The sequence below is a fragment of the Chionomys nivalis genome, chromosome 8 (assembly GCF_950005125.1).
Source record: "Chionomys nivalis chromosome 8, mChiNiv1.1, whole genome shotgun sequence".
Classification (NCBI taxonomy): domain Eukaryota; kingdom Metazoa; phylum Chordata; class Mammalia; order Rodentia; family Cricetidae; genus Chionomys; species Chionomys nivalis.
In genome coordinates, this window is record NC_080093.1 from 62,842,770 (window position 1) to 62,870,523 (window position 27,754).

Sequence of the window (27,754 nt, forward strand, 5' to 3'; positions counted from 1 at the left end):
TGGGGAAGATCAAGGAAAGGATAGATGGGATGGTCAGGGTCGATGTTCAGAGGGAAAGGTTCAAAGGAGGAATAGACAAAGGAAAAAGTACAAAGACTACATCAGGGCCAGGAGTCCCATTTTCCAATTCTGCCACTCTAGTCCTTGGTACTTGGAGTCAAAGAAAGTCCCCAAGAAGAAAATCAACCTCTTTCCCTCCTCTTCCCCTCCCCCTCCCTCAAAATCAGTCTTGACAGCCCCCTCCTTCCTCTCTGCTGACTATAGTGATGTAGAACATCAGGATATTGGCAAGGTGAAGCCAAGTGCTTTCCAGCTAACTTCCTGCTTATCTGTCTTCCAGGACCATCCAGATGTGCTGACTGTGCAGCTGCAGCTGGAGAGCCGAGAACTGATCCTACGTCTGGAAAGGAACGAGTAAGTCAACGTCATTCTCGTTCAGAAAGCGACAGGAGAAAGTTAGGACCTGTTCTATAATCAGGTCACCGTCAGGATGTATTTGATCTCACAAGCTTGCTCCAGTATTACACACTCATCATATGTTTTTATTTAAAAATTTGTTCCTTTAAGGGAGAAATTATAAATTTCCAGAAAACAGGGTACTGTTTGTTTTGTTTGCTTTTCTGAGAGCCTGGGTATTGTTATGTTTTGTGTATGACTTCTCAGGTGAAGTGGTGTCTACTGAGAACTCTCTTCACCTCCATTTTACGCCCCCTCCCACACCAGCCCTCCCACAAGTACCACAGTTACAAAGGGCTTTTCTTACCTATTTAATTCTTCCTTTAGAAATGAGGTCTTCCAGCAAGCAGTCTGTGTTTAAAGGAATAACTCTGCCAGGTCCCACCTGGATTAAAGCAGGAGAGCTTGCAGCTTTCCCCTTGCAGGAGAGCTTGCTTCTCTTCCTCACTCTTCAGTAAGATGGGGTGGGGAGTCAGGGAGCTGACAGACAGAAGAGGGAAGACATCCACCTGGGACATACAGTCCCAGAAACCAGAGTGAATCTTTGTGGGGACCAATCAGGATGCTCCTCAGATCAGAGCTTGAGTTTGTGGCTATGAAAGCCAGACGGAAGAGACATCCTGCCATGCGGCATCTAAGGCCACACGGTACTTTCAGCCGGTATATATGAAATGACACAGTCTGCTCCCTGGGATCTGCGAGCTGCCACTTTGTGTTTCTTCTTACATGTCTACCCTTCACCACTGAGTGGATCAAAGGCTTGCAAAACAGTGAATATATGATATGTATTAGCTTTCTTATATCCTGATGACTTGAAAATAGATTCAGGCACATGGATTGAATACTTGGGGCTTGAACTGAAAATTATATTGCTTTTATGTATCTGCCTTCAGAAAGAAAATATTTTAAAGATCTTTCTAGACATTGTAATTAATTAGGGTGTGTGTGTGTGCACATATTGATGTGTATTTATATGTGTAAGCCAGAAGCTGACCTCCTCAATTGCTCTGTGCTTTTTGAGACAGGGTCTCTCATTGGGCCTGGAGCTAAACAACTAAGTTTTCCCTGGGAAAGCCCCCAGGATCCTTTTGTCTTTGTTTTTTAGTGTTAGGATTGTAGATATTGGCTTTTATGTGGGTGCTAGAGATCCAAATTTAAGTCATCATATTTATATAGCAAGAACTATAGCCACTGAGCAATCTCCTCAGCCCCTCTGTTTTTGTTCATTTAAGAATATTGTGAGAAATTCACTTTTTTTTTCATTGCTGCAAGTATATGGCTTTAAAAATATCTCCATTGAGGTAACTAGGGAATGTGGCTAGAATATGAACTGTCTTCATGTGTTTGAACACTTGGTTCTCACATGGTGGCACTGCTTTGGAAGGTTGTGAAAGCTTCAGAAGGTGGGGCTTCTCTGGGGAAGGTAGATTGGCAGTATAGCCTTCTCACTGATCTGCTCTCTGCTCCTGACAGTGGGAACAGTGTGACCAGCTGCCTCACACCCCTGCCACCATGCATTCTCTACCACGATAGACTGTGCTCCCCAACTGTCAATCAGAGTAGACATTCCCTGAAGATGCTTCTTGTCAAATATTTGGTCACAGCTATGAAAGACACAGGAAAACAAACAAAAATCTCACAAGAACGCCCATGGTGTCACGTGTTCTCTATGGGTTGCTATGATTGACATCAGGACTTAGAAATGTCTGTGTGGTATGTGCTCCGGGTATCTAGCTGTTGAAGGAACATGTTGCCCGGCACAGGGAAGGCTGTGACCCTGATTTACACATGATCTTAGGGATGCAGGTAGGAGACGGAAAAATCTCATGAAGTCCTTTCTGTTTTTGACTGCAAAAAGTCTGCTCCAGAACAGGACAAGAGCACTGCCGAGGGGGTGACACCAAGAGTTATAGCAAAATAAACCAACATGCAAGCCCTGGGTGGCGGGGTGAGTGCAAAGGTGGATTCCTGTCTTAGAAGCACGGCTTTGCTTTGGTCTCTCGAGCTGACACCACAGTCTTTGTACAGTCCTACGTACTCTCATTTTACTTGTCATTACTGACTTGCCCCTCCATATAAAATGCTGTCTTGGCCCCATCTGGTTCTCTGGGTTGGAAAGTGGCTTAATCGTTCTGCTCGTGGCTCCCTCTGGAAGTGATTCGCCCTGGAGATAGCGTGATGCAGGCTGACAAGACGGGATAATTTGTGTGGAAAATCATCCCCAAGTTGCCTTGGTTTAATCCTGTCCAGCCCTTTAGGCCTTTCCTGAGATAACCTCAGAATTAGAAAACTTAGAAACGTGAAACCGTCTCTTCTCAATGTCTTTCTTCCCCCTAATCTCTTCATCAGCCCATATTTTTGAAGTGTGCGGATTATGGGACTGGAGAGATGGCTCTGAGGTTATGAGCTCCTGGGGTAGGACCTGGGTTCTGTTCCTAGAACCCACATGGCAGCTCCCTGCTGTCTGTAACTGCAATTTCTGGGGATTCAGTGCCCTCTTCTAGCCTCCCTGGGTGCTACAGTCCATGGTACACAGACATGCGTGTAGGCAAAGCACCCATACAGATAAAATAAAAGTAAATCTATCTTTTAAAAAAGTATATAGATTACTTGGACATGGTGGTATACATAGTAATCGCAGCACATAGGAGACTGAGGCAGGAAATTCTCCATAAGTTTAAGACCAGTATGGGCTATATAGGAAATTTCCAGGCCAGTCCTGGCCAAAAAGGAAAAAAACGTAATAAAAAAACTATTGTAATAAATTTAAAATATATAGCAAGGACACAACCTACCCCTCTGGATGCTAGCTTTGATTTACCGATTGCTATATGTACCGATTTTGTTTTTCGCACTGCTGGTAATCAAACCCAGGGCCTGGTGTGTGCTCCATCCTCAGTCCCCACCTGTGCCAACTTTAACGACCACATTCTGTTAAAAGTAATGTTTTCATAATTAGAACGTTCTGCTATTAGTCTTTTAATGATGCTTTGCCCAAATATTCAGTGTGACCTTTCTAGAAGAAGATTACACGTCTATTAAAAATGAAGCAAGGAATACCCCAAAATGTACCATTTTGTGAGCAGGGTAAAAATGTTACGATTCTCCTCATGCTGTCAGACACAAAAGGTAATTAATCAAACATCATATAATTAAATTTTAATTTCCATAGCCTTTGGCCCAGGAAATTAAATTTAGAAAGTTTGCTCAAATAAAGCTTTAAGAAATAAGAACAGGTCATTTAAATATTTAGCATCCAGGACAGTTGAGGGTCTGACCAATCAGATGGCCAGCCTGTTACAGCCTAGGAGCTATTCCCAGGTTCAAAGTCATTCACTGTCGAGTCTCTTCTTCAAAATTATATTGGCGGGAGATATTAAAATGATGAAGAACTTTGCTATCAAAAAGAAATTCCGTGATTACCCAATGTAAATATCATGTTAGGAAATTGCATACATGGTGTCCATTTTTATTTATTTATTTGGTTTTTCGAGACAGGGTTTCTCTGTAGTTTTGGTGCCTGTCCTGGAAGTAGCTCTTGTAGACCAGGCTGGCCTTGAACTCGCAGAGATCCGTCTCCCAAGTGCTGGGATTAAAGGCGTGTGCCACCACCGCCCGGCCCCATTTTTATTTTTAAACAACATGCGTGCCACATCGCTGTGGACACAGGAATTATAAAAGCCTTTATCATTTTACAATGAGAAAATACCACATTATAAGTTAGGAAAGAATTTCATTTTAAAATGTCAAGACTTAGGAATGTTTAAAAAGAGGAAGGATGACGTGTGTGCCAGTCATGAAAGGACACCCAGTGCAGGGCCCTTTTTAAAGACCTTTGAACATCCTCTGGCAACTCCCAGAGAGCAAAGATGGTCTACCTATTGAGCACCAAACCCCTGGGTACCCTGAAATCTGTTATAATTAAAAACCTGCTCAGCAATTAAAACTGAACTAAAAGTCGCCTTGGCCCCTTCAGTCATAAGAGCTCTCATCTAAAGCTGATTCTGGCAGAGTCCCCTCATTATCCTTTGCAAATTCCTCCACGGTAAGACGGTTCTTCACAGGGCTGGCTTCTTATTAAATACTCGTTTCAGGGAATCTGTTTGGTTTGCCTTCTAGCATCCCTAATTTGTCCAGAGATCTGCTGGTGGCTTAAAATATGTGTTTGTGTAGCCATAATTGAATGTTTAAAGAAACATTATGTTTCCTTAAGCAGCATCTATCAGGACATTGCTGTCTGCCGATAGGACAACCGGGACCAGGTTTTAGCCGCTCTGACTCCTCTGCATCCCCATGGATTCCCTAGTCATTCCTCAGTGTTTCAGAAACTGCATCTTTCATCAACATGTTTTATGGGACATGCTGGCCAGCTTAGACAGCCATTTTATTTTCCAATTTTGTATTTCTCAAATTGAGAGCACTAGACCCCATTCAACCCATCTCTCAGCCCCAGGGAGCCTTCCATTTGCAAGCCCTGTTCCCCGACCCATCAAAGGTGGTTGCTTGTGGGAAATCCATGGAAAACTAAATTTATACTTGGGAATTCTCTGAGCGCAAAGAATGTCACTATTGATTTTTATTCTGTCTGGAACAGTTCCAGCCATCTCTAAGGAACAAGTTTAATTAGCACTTTGCTCCAGAACCATAGTAGAGAGGGTGTTTGAACATTGTTCCATGGTGGGCATAAATATATCTAAGCGGGTGCTTGTTTTAATTTTTGAGATTGTAATACAATAACATCTCCCCCTTTCCCTCCCTCCCTCCAGACCCTCCCAAATACTCCTCCCTACTCTCCTTCAAATCATGGCCCCCTTTTCACTGATTGTTAATTGTGCACACACTCATGGCCCTAAATATAACTTGCTCAATCCATATAATGTGCTTGTGGGTATGTTTTCAGGGCTGACTGTTTGGCATTGGGCAATCACTTGGTGTGCTCTTCCCTAGGGAAGCCCCCCTCTCCTGTTCCCCGCTTTCCTCAGTTGTCTGTAGTTTTTTGTATGTAGGGTCGAGGCCTTGCAGATCTCATTCATTTTAGCATGTCCATCAGTGGCGTCCTTGTTCAGCTCACTTTTGTCCGCTATGTTGGTGAGATGTTATGTGTGTAGGGTGTTATTCGGGGCAAGTTCCCTGGTCATGTGACTCTCACAATCTTTCCCCTCCTTTTCCCTCAGTGTTCTCTGGGCCTCAGGTATGGGGGTTGTTTTGAGGATGCATCCATTGGGATTGGACTCCATAACTCTGCATTTTGGTTGGTCGTGGTTTTCTATAGTGGTCTCCTTCCATCGCAAAGATACACTTCCTTGTTGAGAGATGAAGACTGCAGTAAGGACAAATGTTTATAGATTGTCATTAGGGGTTATGCTGGTTTAGCAAAATAGTGGTTCTAGATTCTTCTCCAATATCCATAACTTCACCAGGACTAACTAGTTGTCTAGGTTTCTAATGCCAGGCATGGTTTCCCTCTTGTTCAGTGGATCTTAAGTCCAATCAGAGAGCTATTGGTTACTACCAACATATGTGTGCCACTATTGCACATTAGGGCTATCACAACATGCTGGTTACTTATAAGTGTTGTGGGCTGCTTCATAGGTGTCATAGATGAGTAGGACTGTGAGTTGCCTACCTGCTTTGGAGGCTTGCATGGTACCTTCTATTCTCATGAAAATTAATCCTCAGGGGAGGGACATCAGGTCAGTTCCAGTGCAGCAGTCTCTGGGCCCTGTTTCTGAAGCACATGGTGTCTTTAGCAAAAACTTAGCTTCCACCTCTGAGGGACCACCAAAGGCAAAAACGGGATGCTGTCTGCTTTGGGAGTCTCTTGAACAGCCATGACCAATAACTCAAGACGGCTCTCATGTCTGTTATCAAGGTTTTTGTTGGGTTTTCTTAGGTTCTTAAAAGAAGTACCACAAGTTCAGACTGAAAGGTTCATTAAAACAATGTATTGTATTCATACACAGGATTATGCATGTTTTTAGGTAAACAGTTAATAGTAAGATTCCTTGTGACTTTTTGAGACATCTTTATAAGAGTATTTATATATACATACATACATACATACATATATATATATATATTCTCAGACTATGCCATACAAAGGAGAGAAGTGTGGCTGGTATGGAGACAGCATCTGATGGATTAAGACTTGGCAAGTGCCCCTGTAAGAGGATGTTAGACCATCATTCATGCTGACCTGGATCACACTAGACAGCTGGAGAAGCTGCTGCTGGTTGCCTTAGGGCAGTGTGTGCGTTCTGCCTCCCCCTGGCCCAGGGTTTTAGCAGTAGCCCCTATAAAGACATAATGGGGTTCCCAAATCACATCTCCTGGCAGCACAAAGCTGAGGGGAGAAGTGGTCCTGAACCGGAAGGATCTGGATTACAGAGATTTCTACACTTTGGATCCATGGGCCAAGACTAACAAGATGAGATTAAGTGGGGATGAACGTGCTTGAGTTAACAGTAAAACAAAAACAAAAAAACAACCCTGCAAGTTCAGGAAAATTGGCCAGTGCACTTGTGAATGAGACTGCTGAGTCAACAGGCGCCTTCAAGGCAACACAAGCAAGAATGGCCTAAGGTCAGAGGGGAGGTCTTGATGTTCCTTCACCATCTTCCACAGTCTGTTGATTGCAGGCACCAGTGAACCCTTATAAAACTAGTGAATGAATGATGGACCCTGAGCAGCCTGCAGTAATGAGACACAAGTCACTAGGAGGTTGACGGTATGTCCTGCAGGGTATAGGGGACAGTTCCAAGAGAGGAGCTTTGAAACCCAACTGTTATTTCTACAGGAAGCTGTTTAAGGTCTCCCCCATTTCTTGGTCTTGAGAATGGGGTCACTGTGAACAGTCAGTGTTGAAACATTAGTGCTCTTGTTATCTCTGATGCTCACTTTAAGTGGCTTCAGTTTGGTTCCTCTGCCATGCCTGTGGTACTTGTTATTTTATAATACTACACTGCTGGATTCATTTTGTGCCCCACTTTACCCTTTATGGATGAATGAAAAATGGGTCCTACCCGTTCTCTTCCTTAAGGCTGGGTAATGACCATACATCTCAGTTCTGACCAGGCCTGGATTAGCAGGAGTCATCCTTTGGGTTCTTGTTACAGGCAGGATTTTAATTTCATTGTTGATATGCTCAACAACTTTAGTTGTAAAATCTTTGTGTGTGGATTTTTCCTCTCTTCATAGAGAACCCCAACCCACCTGTAGAGTCATGAGTTCTGATTTCCTTGTTGATTCTAAGTACTTGTCAAATCTAGGAGAACAAAACTCTCAGACTCTCAGCTGCTTAGATTCATGGCTGCACCTCTCTGCTCACAAATACTCTTCAGCATTTTGCTAATGCATTGTTGATATGTGTTCATTCACTTACCCCCTCATCATTTGCTCACAAATATCTGGTTCACATATGACAAGTGGGCACTGGCGATGTTGGAACAGTCTGACCCGGTGGTGGGCACTGGCGATGTCAGAAGAGTCTGACCTGGTGGTGGGCACTGGCGATGTCAGAAGAGTCTGACCTGGTGGTGGCCACTGGAGAGACAACAATGAATAAGGTAAAAATCTAACCTCTTACAAACAAGCCAACATGAGACAGATCATGGCAAGAAGCAACAGACAAAAATTAGTGGTGCTTGTAGCCAAGGAAGGAAGGTATGGGACACTACCAGCCTGATCTTGAGAGGAAGGAAGATGCATAAATGAATGTCATTCAAGATGTATCTGAGGAAGCATCATCCAAGTTGCACTGCATAGTCATGAAGCATGGGAAGTGGACAGATGGTAGAGGATTCCGGAGAGAGGGAATGTTGACGGAGGCTGTTTGTTCATCCCCGGCTGCCCAGACTTGAAATAATCACACAGAAACTATATTATTTGCAAAACTTTTATTTGGTTAATAGCTTAAGCATATTTCTGGCTAACTCTTATATCTTAAATTGACCCATTTCTATTCATCTGTGTATCGCCACATGGCTGTGGCTACATGGCTTCTCCCTGACTCCGCCTACTCTTTCTATATATCTTTTCCAGTCTGTCTATATTCTGTTAAGCCATTGGCTGAAAGCAGCTTCTTTGTTCATTAATCAATAAAGGCAACACATATACAGAAGGACTTCCCAAGGCTAAGCAAAGGTCCAGAGTAAAGAGGAAGGGAAATTGCAGAAATAAATATTTTATTGTGCTGTTAAGCAAGGTGGGGCAGGAAGAAGCAGCATAGCCAAGCCATGAAGGGTTTTCTGCCCATGTGAGGACCTAGAATTTTCTCATGATGGTGGGACAGCATGACAGACAAGCCTGTGAGCAGGGTAGTCACACAACATGGCTCAGCTAATTCTGGCTGTGTGGGAAGATGGTACTGCAGGGTATAAAGAGTGGGCATGACTGCTGTTGTTAGCTAGGAGAAGGGAATGAACCAAATGAGTGTCCACAGGCAGAGGAAGGTACTTGGACAACATTTCTGATGCAGAACTGACTGACCTTGAGGAACATTTGAACAATTGGGATGATAGAACAGAAGATTCCAGGGCTGGATGTCTCTGACCCAAGAAGTGCCAGGAAGGCTGCTTTGGTCAGGGTAAAGATCCCTAAAAACATACCGAGGAGTACCCTTGCAGCAACGAGCAGAGGCATAAAGATGTGGATTATGGCTGGCACAGTCTTGTAAGATAAATGCACAACATGGAACCTGGTGCTGAGGTGACCCATGGAGGGTGATGGTGAGCTGAACAAAGACAATGCCTACTCCATACAGTTTCTAAGCCAGCGCCTACAACAGGTGGAGCTTCTTGGCATGTAGGCTCCCTCTAACACCTCTTCCACGTTCCTCCTAGTCTGCATCCATGCACTGGGTACCCATCTTCTAGAAGCTTAGGCAGTTCCTCCTCCCCAGATGAAACCCGGGAAACTGTTTCTAGGCCAGCAGTGTTGGCACCACTGGGAAGCTTTCTAGGAAGGCAGATACCTGCCTCCAGCTCTCTGTAGTGTATGGAGATCTGTAATTTCAAGGCATTTCCTAAAATCACATATTCATACTTCAGTCAGAAATCAGTAGCCATAGGTGGCTATTTAATGAAGATTAACCTCAATAAAATTAAAATATCAGCATTTTTTTGTCATTTTATCCCTAGGACAGGTGCTTGGTGACCAGGAGGATCATGGCCATCCTCATAGATAGTTTTGTTGTTCAGAGCTGGGCCTAGCAAGGAAAATCCACCTGTAAGTCTGAGGCTCCCGATATTGCAGCTGGTACATTTCCCAGTTGCCTCAGTGAGCGCTTTCTCCTATGAGGTGTGACCACATATGTTTAGCTCACCATAGCTCGTACCTCAGAGAATCAGGAGGCTGGGGGGGGGGCACTGAAATACACTGGAGTGCATGGGCGGAGGGCTAGGGGACAGTTCTGTGAGCATAAGAACCAGCTGTGACTTGTCACAAGCTACCAATTTCCGCCATCTTCTAACTAGACGAAACTCCCAAGATCTGGTAACAGTCTCTCAGCATTAACATTTAAGAGCATTTTAATTGGGCTAAATTTTATTTCCTAATGCGAACTGAATTCCTTCAAGTATCTCTCCTCATTTGAAGTTGTACAGACACTGGAAAAGGTCAGAACACCATTTTGGAATGTTTTATCCACCAACCTGACTTGACATGTAAGCGTCTACGTGCGTTTAAGATCAACCGTGTCTCTTCTTGTGGCAACCTGGGAGTGTAGCATCCTTAATCAGGTTGCGTAAGAGATGAGGGCCTGCAAAGGATGCTTGAGGATGAAGTAGTGAAGTAGATTTCCATATCCGTTTTCCTCACTTCAGCTGCTCAGTTCCTGGACCCCATACGGGATGATGGTCTGCCAATGGGAATCCTGCAGTGCAGAGCTCCCTCTCTCTGAAGCTGCATCCCAAACACATGGCAATGGCAGCCTTGTCTTTTCGAAGTGATCTCTGGCCACTGAGAGTACCGAGTGCTATCTGTGGATGTCATTGCACTGTCCCTGTCCCCTAAGCATGGCTGGGTTGATGTCCAGGTGCTGCATGAGCTGACTTATGAAGGGCAAACATCTCCTTGACTTTTTTCTGGTTTTCATTTTCTCTGTAAAACAACCATGGCACTTGTGTTCACATGAGCCACTAAGATTCATCAGTCACTTAAGACAGCAGAATTAGTGTGCAGGAGAGCTTGAAGCTTTTGTGCAGTTTTCCTAAGTTTGTGGAGCCAGATTCAGCTGGTTCTCGGGCTACCACAGGAGAGTACAAGAGTAGGGGATTTTGTAAAGATATGTTGACTTCAAAGTCATCGTCCTGAAGGGTCAACCTGGAGTGTAGTTCCCTTATGTGACTGCCCTGGTTTCTTCTCTGTTGATGTGATAAACACTCTGGCTAAAAGCAGCTTAGGGAAGAAAGGATTTATTTTAGGTTACGGTTCCATATCATAGTGAATGACAGCCAGGAAGCCAAGGCAGGAACTTTAGGCAGATCTCATGGCAGCCACAACTCCATCAGCTTCAGCTGCTCCTCCTCCTACCTTCTTCTCTCTTTTCTTCCTTTTTTATCAAGACACGGTTTCTCTGTGCAACCCTGGTTGTTCTGTAACTAGCTCTGTAGACCCAGCTGGCCTCAAACTCCAGAGATCTGTCGTCTTTTGCCTCCCGAGTGCTAGGATTAAAGCCATGTGCCACCACACCCAGCTTCAACCATCTTCTTGCTAGACTACTTCCCTCAGTTTGATAGCCTTCTCTCAGCTTTTATGTTTAAGCTCATTTTAATTGGGTTAGATTTTGTTTGAGAAAGGGATATACACATTCTTCTTGGTTGCTATTCCACACAGCATTGTCTCTGACCAAGGAACTCACTTCACAGCCAAGCAGTGCAGTAGGAACTGTGGAAGGCACCTCTTGCTGGCTAATGTCTCTTGTCTTGTTGGCTAATGCTCTTATACAATTCAGGATCACCTGCATAGGGAATGGTGCTGCCCAGACCAACTATCAAAGCAACCCCCTATAGACAAACTCACAACCCAATTTTATTTGGGCAGTTCCTCAACTGAGATTCTCTTCCCAGCGAACCCTAGTTCAAATCTCATTTCCAGTTAAAATTAACCAAAACAACGAAGTTTGTAAGATATGCAAATTCATGGGGTTGAAATTGGAGCAGGACTGACAGGCTATGAGGAAATGAAGCAGGAGTTTAATGGGAACTGAGCTTAGGGTGGGGTCAATTGAGAATGTCCTGGAAATAGGTGGTAGTGATGGTTCCAACACTGTGGATATGTCTCTTGCTACCAGATTACACACTCCCAGATGGTTAAAACAGAATATACCCACACATATATAATAAAATTATAAAATATAAATTGATAAAATATATTATATTTTACCACTATTTAAACACCAAGAATCTGAGCTCCTGATATGTTTTGATCATCAAACAGGAGGTCTACTTCCAATGCTCCTTCATGAATATATGTAATAAAGAATTTGTGGAGTCTTTCTCTATTTGATTCTAGGAAGATCGTTCATCTTGGTGAAGCCACTGTCCCAACTGGCAAATAAAGACGTAGTTAAGCTGTAACTCACAAGAGCTGCTCTGATATCCAGATCAATTTCTTTGGTTTCTAAGAGAGTCAGTCTCTCTGTATAACCCATGCTGGTCTCCAACCTAACTTGTGCTCCTCAGCACTGTGTGCTGACATCCAGTTCTAGCTCCCTCTGGAGTGCTTCTAACTCACAATGCAGGAGAGAACTGCCGTGCTAGTGTTTGGATTTGGCTTCACAAGCGTCTTGAGGGAGAAAGGGATTATTTTAGCTCACAGTTCAAGATACAGCCCATCATGGTGCAGAAGTCAAGGCAGCGGGAGCCGGAAGCACAGCTGTTCATTTGCCCTTCACCATCAGAAGCAGAGAACAAGAATGCATGCACTAGATCAGCTCACTCGCCCCACTCTAGACAGACAGGGTCTCCTCACATCATCTAATGTAATCAAGACGATCTCTCACAGGAATGTCCACAGGTCATTTTCTAGATTCCATCAAGTTGAAAACTACCACCAACTATCACACTAGGTTTAGAGACAAGCCACAGTTTCCAGGCTGTTGGAAATCTCATCTGAAAACTCTGGCTTCCCAAAAGTCCCAATTCGGGGCTGTGGCCTGTTTTTGTGCCTTCTTGGTTCCACCCTTTCTTCTCATTACCCCAGTCCACATCAGACAGCTATGTCCAATGTTCTGTCTCATTCACCCTACCTTGCTCAACCTCATTTGACCCCAGTTTTCACTTCAAGTTGGCATCAGAGAGAGTTACAAATTTCTGTGGGCTGTGGATGGGAGTGAGTCAGGAGGGTCCAGGTTGCCTGTTGGCTGGCTTGGGAGCTGATTATAATGAGATTTAAAAATTAGTATCCACCAACTGATAATCCTTCTACAATAATGAATGCTTTTCTGTCAAACTCTCCATCCCCACACATCCCATCATCTCACCCAAAGAACCTTATATATGGAGTATTAAAATAATGAGGTTTTGTTTGTTTGTTTTGAGACAAGGTTTCTCTGTGTGTAATGGTGGCTGTTCCAGACCTGGTTAGCCTTGAACTCATAGAGATCTGCTTGCTTCTTCTGCCTCTCCAGTGCTGAGATTAAAGGCATGTGCCACCACACCCTGCAAAATAATGGTTTTTATCAGATTTAAAATCAATAGTGATTCTGTACTATCAACACTCCAGGCAGAATTAACATTTTACAGATATTACATTCCCTTCCTCCCTCCCTCCCCTGAACATGGATTCAGAACCACCATGAAAATATACCTCTGGGCATGTGCATGAAAATGAATGAGTCCAGAAAAGTTGAACTGAGAAAAGTAGACCCACCCTGAGTGTGAGTACAACCACCCTTAGGCTAGGGTCCTAGAATAATAAAGGAGAAAGCAACATGAGAAAGCCATCTTCTTTCCCTGCTTTCCAAAGCCAAATACAAGGTGACCAATCGCCCTCCACTCCAACCACCCTGCCGTCACTGCCATGATGGAGCGGCCCCTTTAAACTGTGAGCCAAATTAAACTCCCCCCCACTTAAGTTGCTTTTGTTGAGTATTTTTTCACTGCAAATGACAAAAGTAACTAATGTCAGATTGTGTATTTGTATCAGTAGGATAGGTAGTATGTTAAAAGCTTGGATAGAAATATATTTTAAAAATATTAAAATTTTACTATAGGGGCTATGGAAATATATTTAAACATTCTTTACATTTGGATCCAGTTTATTGTCTTACCAAAGAAGGTAATGATCGTGACTTGATCCCATCACCCCTTCTGTACTTTACTTTTCTATTACTGTGAAGAGACACCATGCCCAAGGCAGCTTCTAAGAGTAAGCATCTAATTGGGAGCTTGCTTACAGTTTCAGAGAGTGAGTCTATGACCAAAAATCAGCAGGCAGCATAGTCACAGGCAGGCAGGCAGGCAGACACGGTGCTGGGGCTAAGTGCTTTCATCCTGGTCTACAAGCAGAAGGCAGAGAGAGAAACTGGGCCTGGCATGGACATTTTTAACCTCAAAGCCCACCCTCAGTGACACACCTCTTCTCACAAGGCCACATCTCCAAATCCTTTCTGAACAGCTTCACCAACTGAGAATTGAACATTCAAATACACGAGCCCATGGGAACCATTCCCATTCAAACCACCACACTTTCCATTCTATGAGCACTTCATTCCAAACCTCTGCGCTCTAACACCAGGCCATAAAGTACATCCTTATATTTGAAAGGTTAGTCATTTCTCCAGATAGCTGCTTTCTCCACAGTCACTTTGCTTCTGAGATCTATAGCCCTAGGATCTTTGAGCATCAGAATCCATTCTCGTCTCTCTGGGAAGAATATGTGGCTTGGCCACAGAAGCAGACACACAGGTACTGATGACCCAGAGAGAATCAAGGAGAATATACCATGTTTAAGAGTGGAAACTAGTTAACTGATTCCTGTGTGAGCCCATCACAGTTGTAGTTTTGTAAACTGGGAAGCCCTGGGCTTCAAACTTGTTCCCTGGAGACAGGAGGAGTGTGGGATGCATCCTTATAGTCAGACTAGGCTGTTTCCTTGGGTGAGTTAAACACATGAGAATGTTCAGTCTAGGAAAGAACATGTCCGAGGAACGATTCTGACCAGCAGCTATCCAAGTACAATGCCCACACTGTAGGGAGGATGCAGGCTAGGAAGCACCCCAAACAAGACAAAACCCCTCAACCTGAGGCATGGGTGCCATTGGGCGAAAACAGAAGGGCCAGCATGGTCTACTCGGTGATGAAATACTGGCCTCTTCAGAGGCTGTTGACAAAAACAAGGTGATGATGGACATAGGGCTCGGGTACCTCCAGGATGCTTGTTCTATTCTTAAATCAGGTGACTGAGGTGTGGTGTTGACTCCGGGATTTGTTTCTTATACCCTCCCATGTGGAGCCTATTAGTCACGAGAATAAAACTTCAGTTTGAGGTAGCAAATCTTAAAACAGATTCTGTTCACAAAGGCCAGTTCTATCATCTTTGAGCATGTCCATCTTTCCCTCCCCACTGACCTTCACAGATAGGAATCCAGATGGACATGCAGAGAACATTTCTGTTGGAAGGAGTTGAAGTAAAATGGATGCTTTCTGCTGCCAAAGACAAGAGTCAGCTGGATATTTTTGATGGGTTGACATCTTTTCTTCTATAATCTTTGGCAAGGAAAGCTCATAAAAGGAAATTATGAAAATAAACACAAATACTATATAAAGAATGGGAATTCATAGAATATATTTGAAGCTTCAATACTTATATGGATATACACCAAATATACTCAAAACCTCTATATACCATGTATTATATAATATGGTATTATATTGTAGTATAATATATAATATATGTTGTTTTACTGTGCATATAAGGTAATGGTTCATTTTAAGGTGATCCAGTAACCAATAATTTATATCTAGAAATATCAAATTCATTCTACATCTCCAGTGACTTTGATGGGAATTGAGAGAAGGTCTTACTGTGTGGTCTAGGCTGGCTTTGAACTAATGGAGATCTTGTTTCAACCTCCTGGGTGCTGTTCTGGTTGGTACATGAACCTGGGAGAGCAGAGCCTGAAAATGAGGTGGACTAAAGTCTCATGCAATAGCCTACTTTATTCAGTGCATCAGACAGTTTATACTCTGAGGGTTAAGAAGAATCGCAGGAGTAAGGTGTGCAGTCACAAGGACAAGCCACACATGGCGAAAGCATGGTTTTCTATAGAGGCACATGACTAACAGCTGAAGTCAACTCGCTCCTGTCCAGTGCACCTGGGAGGAGCACAAAAGCACATGCCAAGAGCAAGTCTGTGTTTTGAAGAAACTGAGGTCACAAGACCCATGTCTTGTTTTCTTGGAGGAGTCTCACAAGCTCTCGAAATCCCCCTCATGTGATTTGATTCTTGGACTGTGTTCTGACACGTGACTTTTCAGAAAGCTTTATATGTGTCAGGGAAATAGCTAAGTCAGAAAAGAGCTTACTGCACAAGCATGAGGATCTGAATTTTAGCCACAGAGCCCAGGGGTAAGGGAGGTACAGTAAGTAGTGCATGCATGCAGTCCCATTGCTCAGGAGATAAAAACGGGCCAGTCTCTGAGGCTCATGGGATGGCCAGCCTTCCACTTGAGCTCCAGGCAAGTAAGAAAGCTTGTCTCAAAGACAAAAACATGGATAGTGCCTGGGAAATGATACTGGTGGTTGTCCAGGGACCCCCATACATACATAGACACGCACACGCACATGTGCACACACGCACACACATTTGCAAACACATATACATGCACCAAAATACTAAGTGATGCATACTTTACTTACACTCTAAAAACATGACAAGGTTTTCCTTAGAAGCAGTTCTTAGAACTTCTCAGAGACTGAGACAACCTGAACATCGATTCTTTCCGACATTTAGAGACTGAGTAGTACAACATTATCAGTCCTTGTTTCTTACTAAAAGGAAAATGTTCTTCAATCCTTGGCATCTCCAAACAGCCACTGGCTTTGGGACTGGAGATATGACTCAGAAGTGAAGAGCAGTTGTGTCTCTTGCACCCACGGGGCAGTTCACAGCCATGTGTAAGTCCAGTTCCAGCGTTGATGTCCTGACTTCTCTTCATGAAGGACTGTAACTGTAAGCTGAAATAAATCCTTTCCTCCTCAAATTGCTTTTGGTCATGGTGTTAATCACAGCAATAGAAACCTAACTAAGACATACATGGAACACAGAATATTAATAAATGATGCAATGGAATTTCCATCACATGGGTATATCTATAAATTTAAGTATAGAGGCATAAATAGGAGAGAGATTTTTGGCATCTTCTTACCATGACTTCAGGAGATTACCATGGGGCTGTGCCCTTGGGTTTGGAGGATACTGTAGACACTGTTCTTCTAGTTTGGGGAGGAAGGGGGTTGGGACCATGGATTTTGCAGGTTTCAGCTGTGGACCATGGCTCCTGGGTACAAATGCAGTGGCAGCTGTAAAAGCCGAACCTTGGCAAACCACAGAAGTCTCTCTTCATGGTCACTATTAGTGCAGATTTCCCCACCCCAGGGATTATGTCAGAAGGCCTTTGCCCTATCATTATTAACTATCTTCCCCCCAGACACGTTATACTAGCTATCTTTCTTCCCCCACCTCATCTCTATCCTTTTGAAACTCTCCAGGGTCATTGAGGGAGTCTCCCTCCCTCCCCCCCTCCCCCACCACCGCCAAGTTCCTCTACATTTTTTCTGGCATAGTCTGCTCTCTGAACTGAGCTATTGCAGATCAAAGAGACAGGTCCCCAGAACGGTAGAGGCTGTTCTGGCTCTTTATGTGCCCACTGTTCAGGACAGATCTGAGCACAGTGTGGAGCTGGGTTAGATGTATAAATACAGGAACCTCAACCATCATTGTGTCTTGGTTTCCGTTGTATAGATGGGGACTTGAAGGACAGGGAAAAACCTGCCCAAGTTCACACAATTAGGCCAAGGTGAAAATGAAGCCCAGGGCTCCTGACTTGAAAGCCAGAGTTGCTGCTTGCTAGCCCTCTGAAGCTGGAATTCTGCTGCCCAGGCTGAGGTCTCTGCAATGGTCTTTCCCCTTTCTTTCGCAAGCTCTCAGTCGGTCGTGCGTGACAGTAGCTCCCTGTTAGCCTGCTCGGCCTGCACACTTTCAGCTAGGGAGAGGAGCCAGTTCATCTACTTTTTCTTGGACTTCAGTTTTTTTGTTTCTGTCTGTCTGTCTGTCTTTTTTTATGGGAGTACCCAGCTGATCCTGGGGGGAGGGCAGCAGGGTGAAAACCACTGTGAAGGATCCAAGCTGCTAATGAGAAGGAGGTAGGGGAATGAACTCCTCCTGGCAGGGTAGTAAATGCTCTGTCAGGTGCCCATTCCTGCCTGCACCAACTCTCACTTCCACGTTCACCCCATCCACACTGTCTGGCCAGGGTTCCAGGTAAAGAGATGTCAGACTATGCTATGAGGAGACAGGCACATGAGACAGGTGCGATGTGGAGGAACCCCCTGCTGAGGGGTTTCTCATGCTTTGGAGGCAAGAGTGGTTGGATATTTATAAATGCAAAGTCAGATACCACAGGCACCTCACTTTCTATTCTGGTTTACTTATAAGTGTTCCTGGGAACCTTTCCCCTTTGCTTTTGAAAACTGAATCCTGTTACAACTGATGTCTATCCGTGCAGAAAGAACCTCTGTGAACATCTCCAGGTCTCTCTGACAAAAAGAGGCTGAGTTTTGGAGGTGACTATGTGTTGTGGGAGTAGGAGGGAGCTGGGACTGACCTCAGAAGTCCCTCTGAGGTTATCATGAACCTGCTTCAACTCCTTAGGATTAAAAAGTGCTAACATTTTACATCCCAAGCAAGCCCAAGCCTGCTTCTAGCTACTGATAAGACCTCTCTAACTTCAGCAGGAAGAGGAACTTGTCCCGGCCACCATCCACACTACCAGCCTAATGGCCCATCAGTCACTGAGGTAACCTTATGGGTCCTGTGAAGTGAAGCACAAGCTTGTACAGGACATTAGAATACTGATGTCCCAGACTGACCAAGGTATTCATTGTGGGCCTTCTCCCGATGCCACCTGAACACATGAATCTGTATCTTGGAGAGCCCTAGTCAAAGTGGGAAATGTGTGTCTAATAACACTTTTCTCTTGTTGGCACATTTTTGAGGCTTATGCTAGAAGTTTCTGAACATGTTAAGAAATCCTTCCAGAAAGGAGGGAATACTCCCCAGATATGGCAGTGTGTCAAGTAGCTTGAAGGGGGCCTGGGAACATGATTGCAGAACAGCTGAGGACCTTTACCCCTAAAGAGTGTGGTTGCTGCGGATGGACCATGGGAATCCCAGGACAGTGTGGACCGCAGGCCTGAAGGAAGCCAGGAAAACCCGAGACCAGTGCCGCATAACAGACCCACGCAGGATGGACTGTTAGAGAGGGCAGGAGGAAGGAGGAGCAGCCTTGGATCAGGGCTGCATCCCCATCTTGAGAAGTTGCCCGAGCTGAAGCTAATGCTAAGGAACACAACCCCCCAGGATGGAGCCCAGGGTGTGCTCAGCAGCATTTTCCTGCTCATCAACTCTGTGCAGTGCATATAACAAATGTCCCTGTTCCTCAGAGGACACAGGGCTCTCAGATGACTTAAGAGCAGCTCAGGCAATTGATAGGTGATAGCACTGGATCCAGACCCTAACCAAGTCCAGCTGTTGACCCATTCTGGGGTTGGAAGCCTATGAAAAGAAGGCGGGGGGGGGGGCTGGGAGTAAGGAGCACTGCCTAGGAGGGACCTGGGCAAGGGCCAAGAGCTGGACTGAACATCTCTGCCAAAGCACAGCGTGGGGCAGATGAGCTGGTGATGACCCAACCCTCACCCCCCCACACCCTCCCACCCCCATCTCCATGAGCAGAATGAGCCCTCTCCATAGAAGAGGAGTGAGGGGCGTTTAGGGCCTTCCTCAGTCCTTCCGGAGGCTTCTCTCCCAAAGCCTGTACAATCTCAGGCCAGACAGGAACCAGTGTCTTATCGCTGGTTATCCCAGACCCTCCACTCCTCTCCACAGCGCCCTGCCCCCGAGGAAGCCCCCTCAGCAGGAGTGGGATGGTGTCTGAGAAGACCTTGTCATCCCCTCCCCCAAGGGCTATTATCAGCCCCAGTGAATCCCAGAGCTGTCCGGGGACCTGTCTTAGGGCAGGCAGGCCTTTCTCCATCCTGCTCCACTCTGCCGTACAAGAAGCAGATGCCCCGTTGTAATCTCTGAGCAGGCTCAGTCCTGGACAGAGCCGTTAGCTGCTTTTCGTAACACAAAGAGAAATCTGGTGATTTCTTCATGGCTGAGTTCATTCTGTTCCAGCAGACACCCCCGACCCCCCTCCCCACCTCCCGGGAACAAGAGAAATGATAAGCTGGCACAGATTAAGCTGAAAGGAACGAGTCCCCACCGTGAGTCATGAGGACGGAGGACACACTGGCAAGCAGATGAAAACCCTTTGATAAAGACCAGTTGTCAAAGCATGGCCCGGAGCTGAGGAAACTGCAGTGACTGAAATCATAATATATGTATCACCCCCACACCCTCCTTTTCTCTTCTGTGACAAAAAAAAATTGCCAAAACAACATTTCCTGTGAGGGGGTTCCCAGGGAACGGGTGAGGGAAGGGGAAGCTTGAAGCAGACCTGTGTTTAGGCAGCGTGTGTACATGTGTGCACAGTTGTTTTGGGAAACACTTCTGCGATGGCCTCGAAATTGGGAACTGCAGTCCTCAGCAGGGATGTCCTGTCTCCTGAAAGCAATTATGACTGGGCCTTGCTTGTGAGAGCTGCTGACTCGTGTCTGAGCAGGGATAAAGTTGCCCCCCCCCCCGTGGAGATGTCCCAGAGAAGGGGCATGGGGTTGCAGGAGGCAGAAAGCTCTGGGCTGAGACATCGGGTCAGCACATAGACACCCAGCTCAGCGTACTTACTGCTCTACTGCCTCACAGCTCAGGGCCTCTGGTGGATAACTTTAGATGGCACCTTGACGGGGCTAAGGGATACCACTGAACTACAAAGCATTGCACCCGAATGTCTCTAGGAGGGTCTGAATCTGCTGAAGGTGGTCGGACACCACCAGGTCAGCTGAGGTTTAGGGAAGGGCAAGAGGTAAACTCACTTACCCTCATGAACTTGGGACACTCTCCTTCTGCTCTTAGACACCAGATGTCTAGGCTCTCTGGCCTTCATCCCGGAACTGAGCACCATGACCAGCTTCCCTGGTTCCCTGTTTGTGGGTGGCAGACAGAAAGGCTTCTCAGGCTTCAGTATTATGTAAGCTGAGACAGGCAGTGATGCGCATCTTTAATGCCAGCATTTAGAAGGCAGAGGCAGGTGGGTCTCTGAGTTTGAGGCTAGGCTTGTCTACAGAATGAGTTCCAGGGCATTCAGGACCACACAGAGAAACCCTGCCTCAAAACACCAAAAGATTATGTGATTCTCATAACCTAGCTCCTCCCATCTCTCCACTGTCCTTCCTTTCTTCCTCCATCCATCCATCCATCCATCCATCCATCCATCCATCTTTCTATCCATCTTTGCTAATGGACTGAAGAACCCTAACTGATCCACTGACTTTAATTGGTTTCTGCCAATTTGAAGCCTGCTTCCTCCTATGAAGAGAAAAGAGCCATCTCTGGGTTGACCTGGGGATGAGTTTCTTTGCAGAAATAGACTTTGCTGAGGTAACCTACAGAGGTTATAGTTAACCTATAGAGATTATAGTTAACCTACAGAGGTTATAGTTAACCTACAGAGGTTAGAGTTAACCTATAGAGATTATAGTTAATCTATAGAGGTTAGAGTTAACCTATAGAGATTATAGTTAATCTACAGAGGTTAGAGTTAACCTATAGAGATTATAGTTAACCTACAGAGGTTAGGGTTAACCTATAGAGGTTATAGTTAACCTACAGAGGTTGTAGGAAGGATCTAGAATAGCTCTCAAAACTAAAGAAAAGCACAAGGCAACCCCTCTCAGAAGGGCAGGACCCAGACCACTTGGGCATCTTGGAAGAGCAATCAGCAGACAGGCTTCTCAGGTCTGGTGAGGACCACTCTTGTAATAGTCCAGAGAGATGCATCTGGCCATGTCCTAACTTCTTTTTTTTTTTTTTTTTTGGTTTTTCGAGACAGGGTTTCTCTGTGGCTTTGGAGCCTGTCCTGGAACTAGCTCTGTAGACCAGGCTGGTCTCGAACTCACAGAGATCCGCCTGCCCCTGCCTCCCGAGTCCTGGGATTAAAGGTGTGCGCCACCAAGAGAATGAGCCACCTTGTCTTTAGTCAGAGGCAGAGGCCACTCATCGGGGACCAGCAACAGGAAGCAAGAATGAGGACTGATTGTTGCTCTGTGTGTAAAGAACTTAGCACCATAGTTTAGCAAATCCTACAGGCTAAGGACCAGCAGTTGTGCATTATAGCAACTATAAACTGGAGTGGTTGGAAGCTGATCAATAGTATAAACTGGATAAAAAATCAGAGAACGATCATAGCTCAAGTGGGAATCCTAATAAGATCACAGAATTGGGTTGTATTAGGGTGACCAGCACCCTGGCTGTGCTGTTGTGTCTTGGAGGTTCAGGAAATCTTTCCAATGGAGAAAACTGGACCACAGAGTAAGGGGTTTTCTGTGAGATATTTCTTTTTCAATTGCATTATTTATTTGTGTGTGTGTGTGTGCGTGTGTGTGTTGTGTGTGCATGCCCATAAATGACATAGCATGTGTGACAAGTGTGTGGAGATAGAGAACTACTCTCAGGAATTTTTTCTGTGCTTCAACCATGTAAGCTTCTCAGGGGTCGAACCAGCTGTCGGGTGGTGGCAAGCACCTTTACCTACTGAGCCGTCTCACCTCTCTCCACCCAGAGTTATCTTTTGACAACTGTGGGCTAATCCACCATTCTGTCATTAAAATTTCAGTTAGTAATAATATATTAATAATGGCCTTATCTAAGCAAGGTTTTTGCCCTATAGAGCCAACCACTTTAATGTTACATTCTTAAAAGAAACGAGGAAGAAAAGAGAGTTAGAACAATGCTAAGTGCAAAAGCTTTGAAGAATTGAAAATTCTTTTTAAACATTTTTGAAAAAACCTTGACATAACAAAAAAGAACAAAGCTAGCTTGAACTCCCACCATAAAGATGTGTGTGACTGGACATTTGATTAATTTGAATACGTGTATGCACACACCTTGCTGGGCTCCAGTAAACATGTGAGCAGAGGTCTAAGTCTGCTTCACCCCCAGTGATTTATCCTAGGGGAGTTGTTTGCTCTCACTCTTATCTCTTAAATGTTGGTTTATTTCAGTTTCAAAGGTGAGCCTCAGTCAGCGGCAGCTCCCAAGGGACATCCCATAAGCCTCTGGAGTCCAGTCTGAGAACCCCTGTTTATACAATCTGGGATTATGCTGCAGGAAACTACAGCCTCAAAAGGCTCTGAAGAGCCTGGTGGAAGGCAGACTCGGGGTCACGGGTTGGATTTTGCTCATTCACCTTCCCTTCTGTTTCTTATGTGAGGGTAGCTAGCCAGCATGAATACTGAGATGCACTTCTGCTCTAAGACAGACTCCTGGCCTGAGAGGGACCATGAGTTCTGTTCCGACAATGACCAGTCTAGTAAAGACCTGTGGACTCAGAACAGCTTGAGCAAATAAAGCCATGAATTTGTAGCTGCACTTTTAGCTCCAGGGCTTTACCTTGTGTCAAAGGCAAGGTGGCTTAACAGCCTGCCTCTCTAGGGCTCTCCAGCAAGTGGGTGAGCCCTCTGCTTGCCCTTGTAGAACCAAGTGCCCTCTCCATCCATCCAATACTGACTTCCATGGGACAATCCTATTTCCAGTCTAGAGCAGGGCAGGAAGTGTTTGCCTTTGACCCTCTTGGCTGGCGAGTATGAATTGATTTTAGGAGGTGAATTAATTACAGAATAAAAATGTATCATTCAGAACTAAGTGGCACCAAGAGGTTAAGAACATTTTAACCCGAGGAGACAAAACTAAGGAGAAACCCTAGCAGTGTAGCCTTGAGAAGATTGCTGGATTTCTTGTGCCTCAGCGTCTCCAACTACAGCAGGGATAACTGGGTGTCCCGTGAAGGTCCTACAATTGCAATCGGCAGATTCTTGCAAAACACTTGCAGTGAGGACATGGAATTAATGGGTAATAGTAAACGTATGGTCTTTGCCTCGGAAACACTAAATGGGGCTAGAGACATAGCTTGGTCAATGTTTGCTTTGCAAGCATGAGTAGTCCCAAGCCCCACAAAAAAAAAGGTGGTATTTACTTGTAATCCCAGAGTTAGTTGATCCCTGGGGCTTTCTGACCAGCCAGCCTAGGTGCTTTACAAATTGAAGGATCATGAGAGTAACTGTCTAAAAAGAAAGGTAGGCAGTGACTGAGAAATGATATGAGAAATGATAGCTATGGCCGTTCTCTGGATTCTATATGCATATGCACACAGACAAAAACATGCAAGTGTATGTGCAAATGAGAGGGGGTATTTACTAAATGTCTTTGAATGATAGTGAGTCGGTCCTAGGGCAGGAAACGCCTTCTGATTGGCCAGACTTGAGAATGGAAGTAACAGCTGGGGAAACCAGGGAGGAAGCAGCCATCACAGTACTCAGACAAAAGAGTTGAGCTGACTCAGGAGGGGTAAGGCCTGCACTGGAGAGAACCCATAAAGGAGACTCTGTGTCTCTGGAGCACACGAGTGTTACAGCAGATTGTGACTCTCTCGGTAGATTAATCCATTAGCAGAGTCAGAGCCCTCCTGATCCAGTCGCTCTCAAGCCTGTATCACATGATCCTTTGGGCCCATCTTAATCTCCAAAATATAACATTAACCTTCGTTTTCTCTGACAAACCAGTGTTACGGTGTGAATGTGCAGTGTCCCACAGGTGCACGTATTTGAACACTTAGTCCCTGGGTGGTGTACTGTTTTGGGAAGCTTGTGGAACCTTTAGGAAGTGGAGCCTCACTGAAGAAGTAGACCCTTGAGAGAGCTCCCCCCACCCCAACTTCTGCTCACGCTTTGCTCTTGACTGCACATACAAAGGGACCAGAGGTTCCCCCATGTCCCTACCCCCTCACTCCCGCCACTGTGCCCTCCCCTCCTGCTGCCAAGTCTTCCTCTCCCTGACTTTGAACTGTCATCCCAAATTAGTCCTTCCCTCCTTGAGCTTCTTGACATTTATTTGATGACAGCAAGGGGGAAGTAGCCAAGGAGCATGAAGGCTGTGTCTGAGCTTCATGCTCTTCCTCACATTCGGGGAAGTATATGGAAGCTTAGTGGGGTGAAGCATGCTCCCCAGATACCCTAAGCCACAAACCCTGCCACCCACAAGCATAGGGTAGAGAACTCAGACCTTCCTCTGACGCCCTCTCCTGGAGTTCTTCTCCAGGTTTACTATCTGCTCTCAGTTTGCAGACACGCTTCCAAGCTGATCCTCCAGCCCTGAGCTCAATAAGCATGCCCCCAGAGTCACCACTCCTGAGTTACAAGATTCTAAGAAACGTAACTTTGTACTCTTGGTTGTTTAGATCCCTCCCCTAACACACACACACACACACACATTGCCGCCACCCTGCATTGAGGGCATTATCCGCTCATGGCCACCATTCTGACTGCAGATGCGTTTTTAGAGTCACAAGGTCATCTCATGACTGACATTTTCCCTAGTACTGAGCACTAGATAACAGCAAGGGTTTCCTAGTTGGTGACTTACTCTCAATATTGGCACCCAGCCCTGTCTTGAGTGTTCCGCTTTGTTCCTGGGCTGCTATGGAATGCCAACAATTCTTCCTCATGACCAGGGGCCAAAAAAGCACGAGGTTCTCAGGACCGAGTCTGGCGTTAGGAATACCCACATGTCACCCATGGCAGACCCTCTCCTAAACATTTAACAGGGGTAGTGGAGTGGCGGGGGTTTCCACATAATGTGAGTGAATCTGGTCAGTGCTTCATGTTTCTGGGAATCGTCTTTTTCTTCTCCTGATTTGTTGACATTGCGCTCGAGTGGACTCAACCCTGTTTTGTCTAGGCATGGGGGAGAGAAGAGTTAATATTAAACGGCAGCATTTTACGCAGTAATATGCCCAAGCTAATCCAGAAGCAGACGTATTTAAGTGAAGCATGCCCTTGATTCTTTTTAAGCTCCGTCGCCCGCTGGCTTAGTGTGTTGCTGAAGTTGATTTGAGTTAGGAGCTTTAGGACTGTCACTGAAAAAGCCTTTCTTATGAAACATCAGATTTTTTAAAGAAGGATAATTGGAGTTATTTTCCAACAAGAAGTGGTTTTATGCAATTTCCAAACCATTCTCATTTAAATGTCAAGTGACATCTCCTCTTTGCTGTAGAGGAACAGAAGTGTACGCACGTAACTGAGTGGGTGCGGGGGTATTAGCAGTTCCCCCTCATGGTCCATGCCGTTATCTTTGAGACGAGAACTATGAAATCAGAGGTGCTTTACAACAGGTTTAAAATAAAGTGGGAAAGTGAGCAATTACCCAGAATGTCACCTCAGCAAATGAGCACCTCTAAAGATATCCTGTCATGGTGTGACCAGTTTCTGAGAAAGATGATCTTTCTGTCCCCAGAGCCGGCTCCTCACGCTCCTTCAGGCCATCTTTTCTGTTGCCCTTTCTTTGAGAGCAGCAGGTTCTGTATCCCCCCCCCCCCCCCCCCGCTTCCTTTTTTGTCTATACTGTTTCCCCTTCCTTTACTATTTATTCCTTACTTCCTTTACACTGCTAAATCTACCCCACCTCTCCAGTCTTTTTTTAAAAATCTTTCTTTCTTAGGCACTCCAGGACCCAAGCCTAGGGAATGGTGCTGCCATCCTGTGGGGTGAATCTTCCTACCTCAGTTAACCTAATCAAGGCATGCCCAGAGGCTCACCTAAACTAAATAACCCCTCAGAGGTGTGCCTGAAGGCAAGTCTCCCAGGTGACTCCTAGTCCTAGTCAAGGTGAACTATCACTGGAGGGGATGCCCTAGTGTTTCAAAGGTGTCTCCTGGGTCTCTTGGCTTTACAGTTTCACCTTCATTTTTCTCTTTGTGTTCATTCCTGCTCAGCCGCTCCTCATCACTCACCATCCTGTATTACAGGCTTTTACTCCCTGCCACCATTGTATATTGCTGGGTTTTCCCAAAAAAACCAAATTCCTCATCTTAAGATAGCCCAGAATGCTGACACCTATGGTTGCTTTGGGACTTATGGTGAGGTAGCTCCACATAGTGGAGGAGTATGGACAACTTGCTTACCTCATAGCAACCAGAAATAAAAGAGATGTAACTGGAAGGATCCAGGGTCAAGATACATTCTACAATGGCACATTGCCAGCGAACGCTATGAGGCCCTATCTTCTGTAGTTCCGATATCTAAGTCTGTGATTCTCAAGCTATGGATCATGACCCCTTTGGGGGTCACATATTAGATATCCCACATACCAGATATTTATGATACATAACAGTAGAAAACTTGCATCTATGAAGTAACAATGAAATAATTTTCTTGTTGGGGGTCACCACAACATGAGGAACTGTACTAAGATGGTTGAGAACCACTGCTCTAAGTCGTCTCTTCAGATCTTCATTCTAGCAATGGATGGATTGAAGCATTAATTAGAACAGAGTCCTCCTGATCTGAAAGTCAAGATCAAATGTCTATCTTTGCCTTCACTTGCTGAATGGCTATCTACTCATTTTCAAATGCACAACCTAAGATCATCTTCTCCAGAGATTCTCCTGCTGAAAATCCATGTAGTTCAAGTGAAGATTCACGTTCTCTCAGCGTATGCAGCTTCACCATAGCCTGTGCCTTTCACTGGCCCTGTTACTAGGTCTGTGTGCACTAATGGTGTACAAGCTACTTGTTATCTCTTTATGCGGTCCCCAATACCAGACATACACAACCACAGACATCAATAGAAGCTGCTTGGATCAGATTAGATTTTACATCACACTTACCTGCTAGTGCAGCAGAACTAGGTTCAACTGTCAGTTGGCTAACACAGTACAACTTTCCTAGAGCATTTATCATGATTCCCCAACATACACTTAGCCAAAGATTTCTAGAAACTTCCCAGGCCCATTCTTCCACTTCTCAGAATCATCGTCCCCATTCCTCACCATATCTTCTCAGCAAGCTGTGCTTGTTGCCGCCAATATAGGCAGTATAATGAAGCATCAAGGCCTCATGTGTGCGCCCCAGCTGTCGTTTACTA

The 27,754-nt window shown here is 45.1% G+C and overlaps 1 protein-coding gene across 1 annotated transcript in view; it reads left to right on the forward strand.

Moving 5' to 3' along the window:
- Nucleotides 1-27,754, forward strand: part of Adam12 (ADAM metallopeptidase domain 12) — a 312,140-nt gene that overhangs the window by 86,317 nt on the left and 198,069 nt on the right. Inside the window, exon 3 of the mRNA XM_057779001.1 lies at nt 341-414. Coding sequence (XP_057634984.1) covers nt 341-414 — 74 coding nt within the window. The remainder of the gene's footprint in view (nt 1-340; nt 415-27,754) is intronic.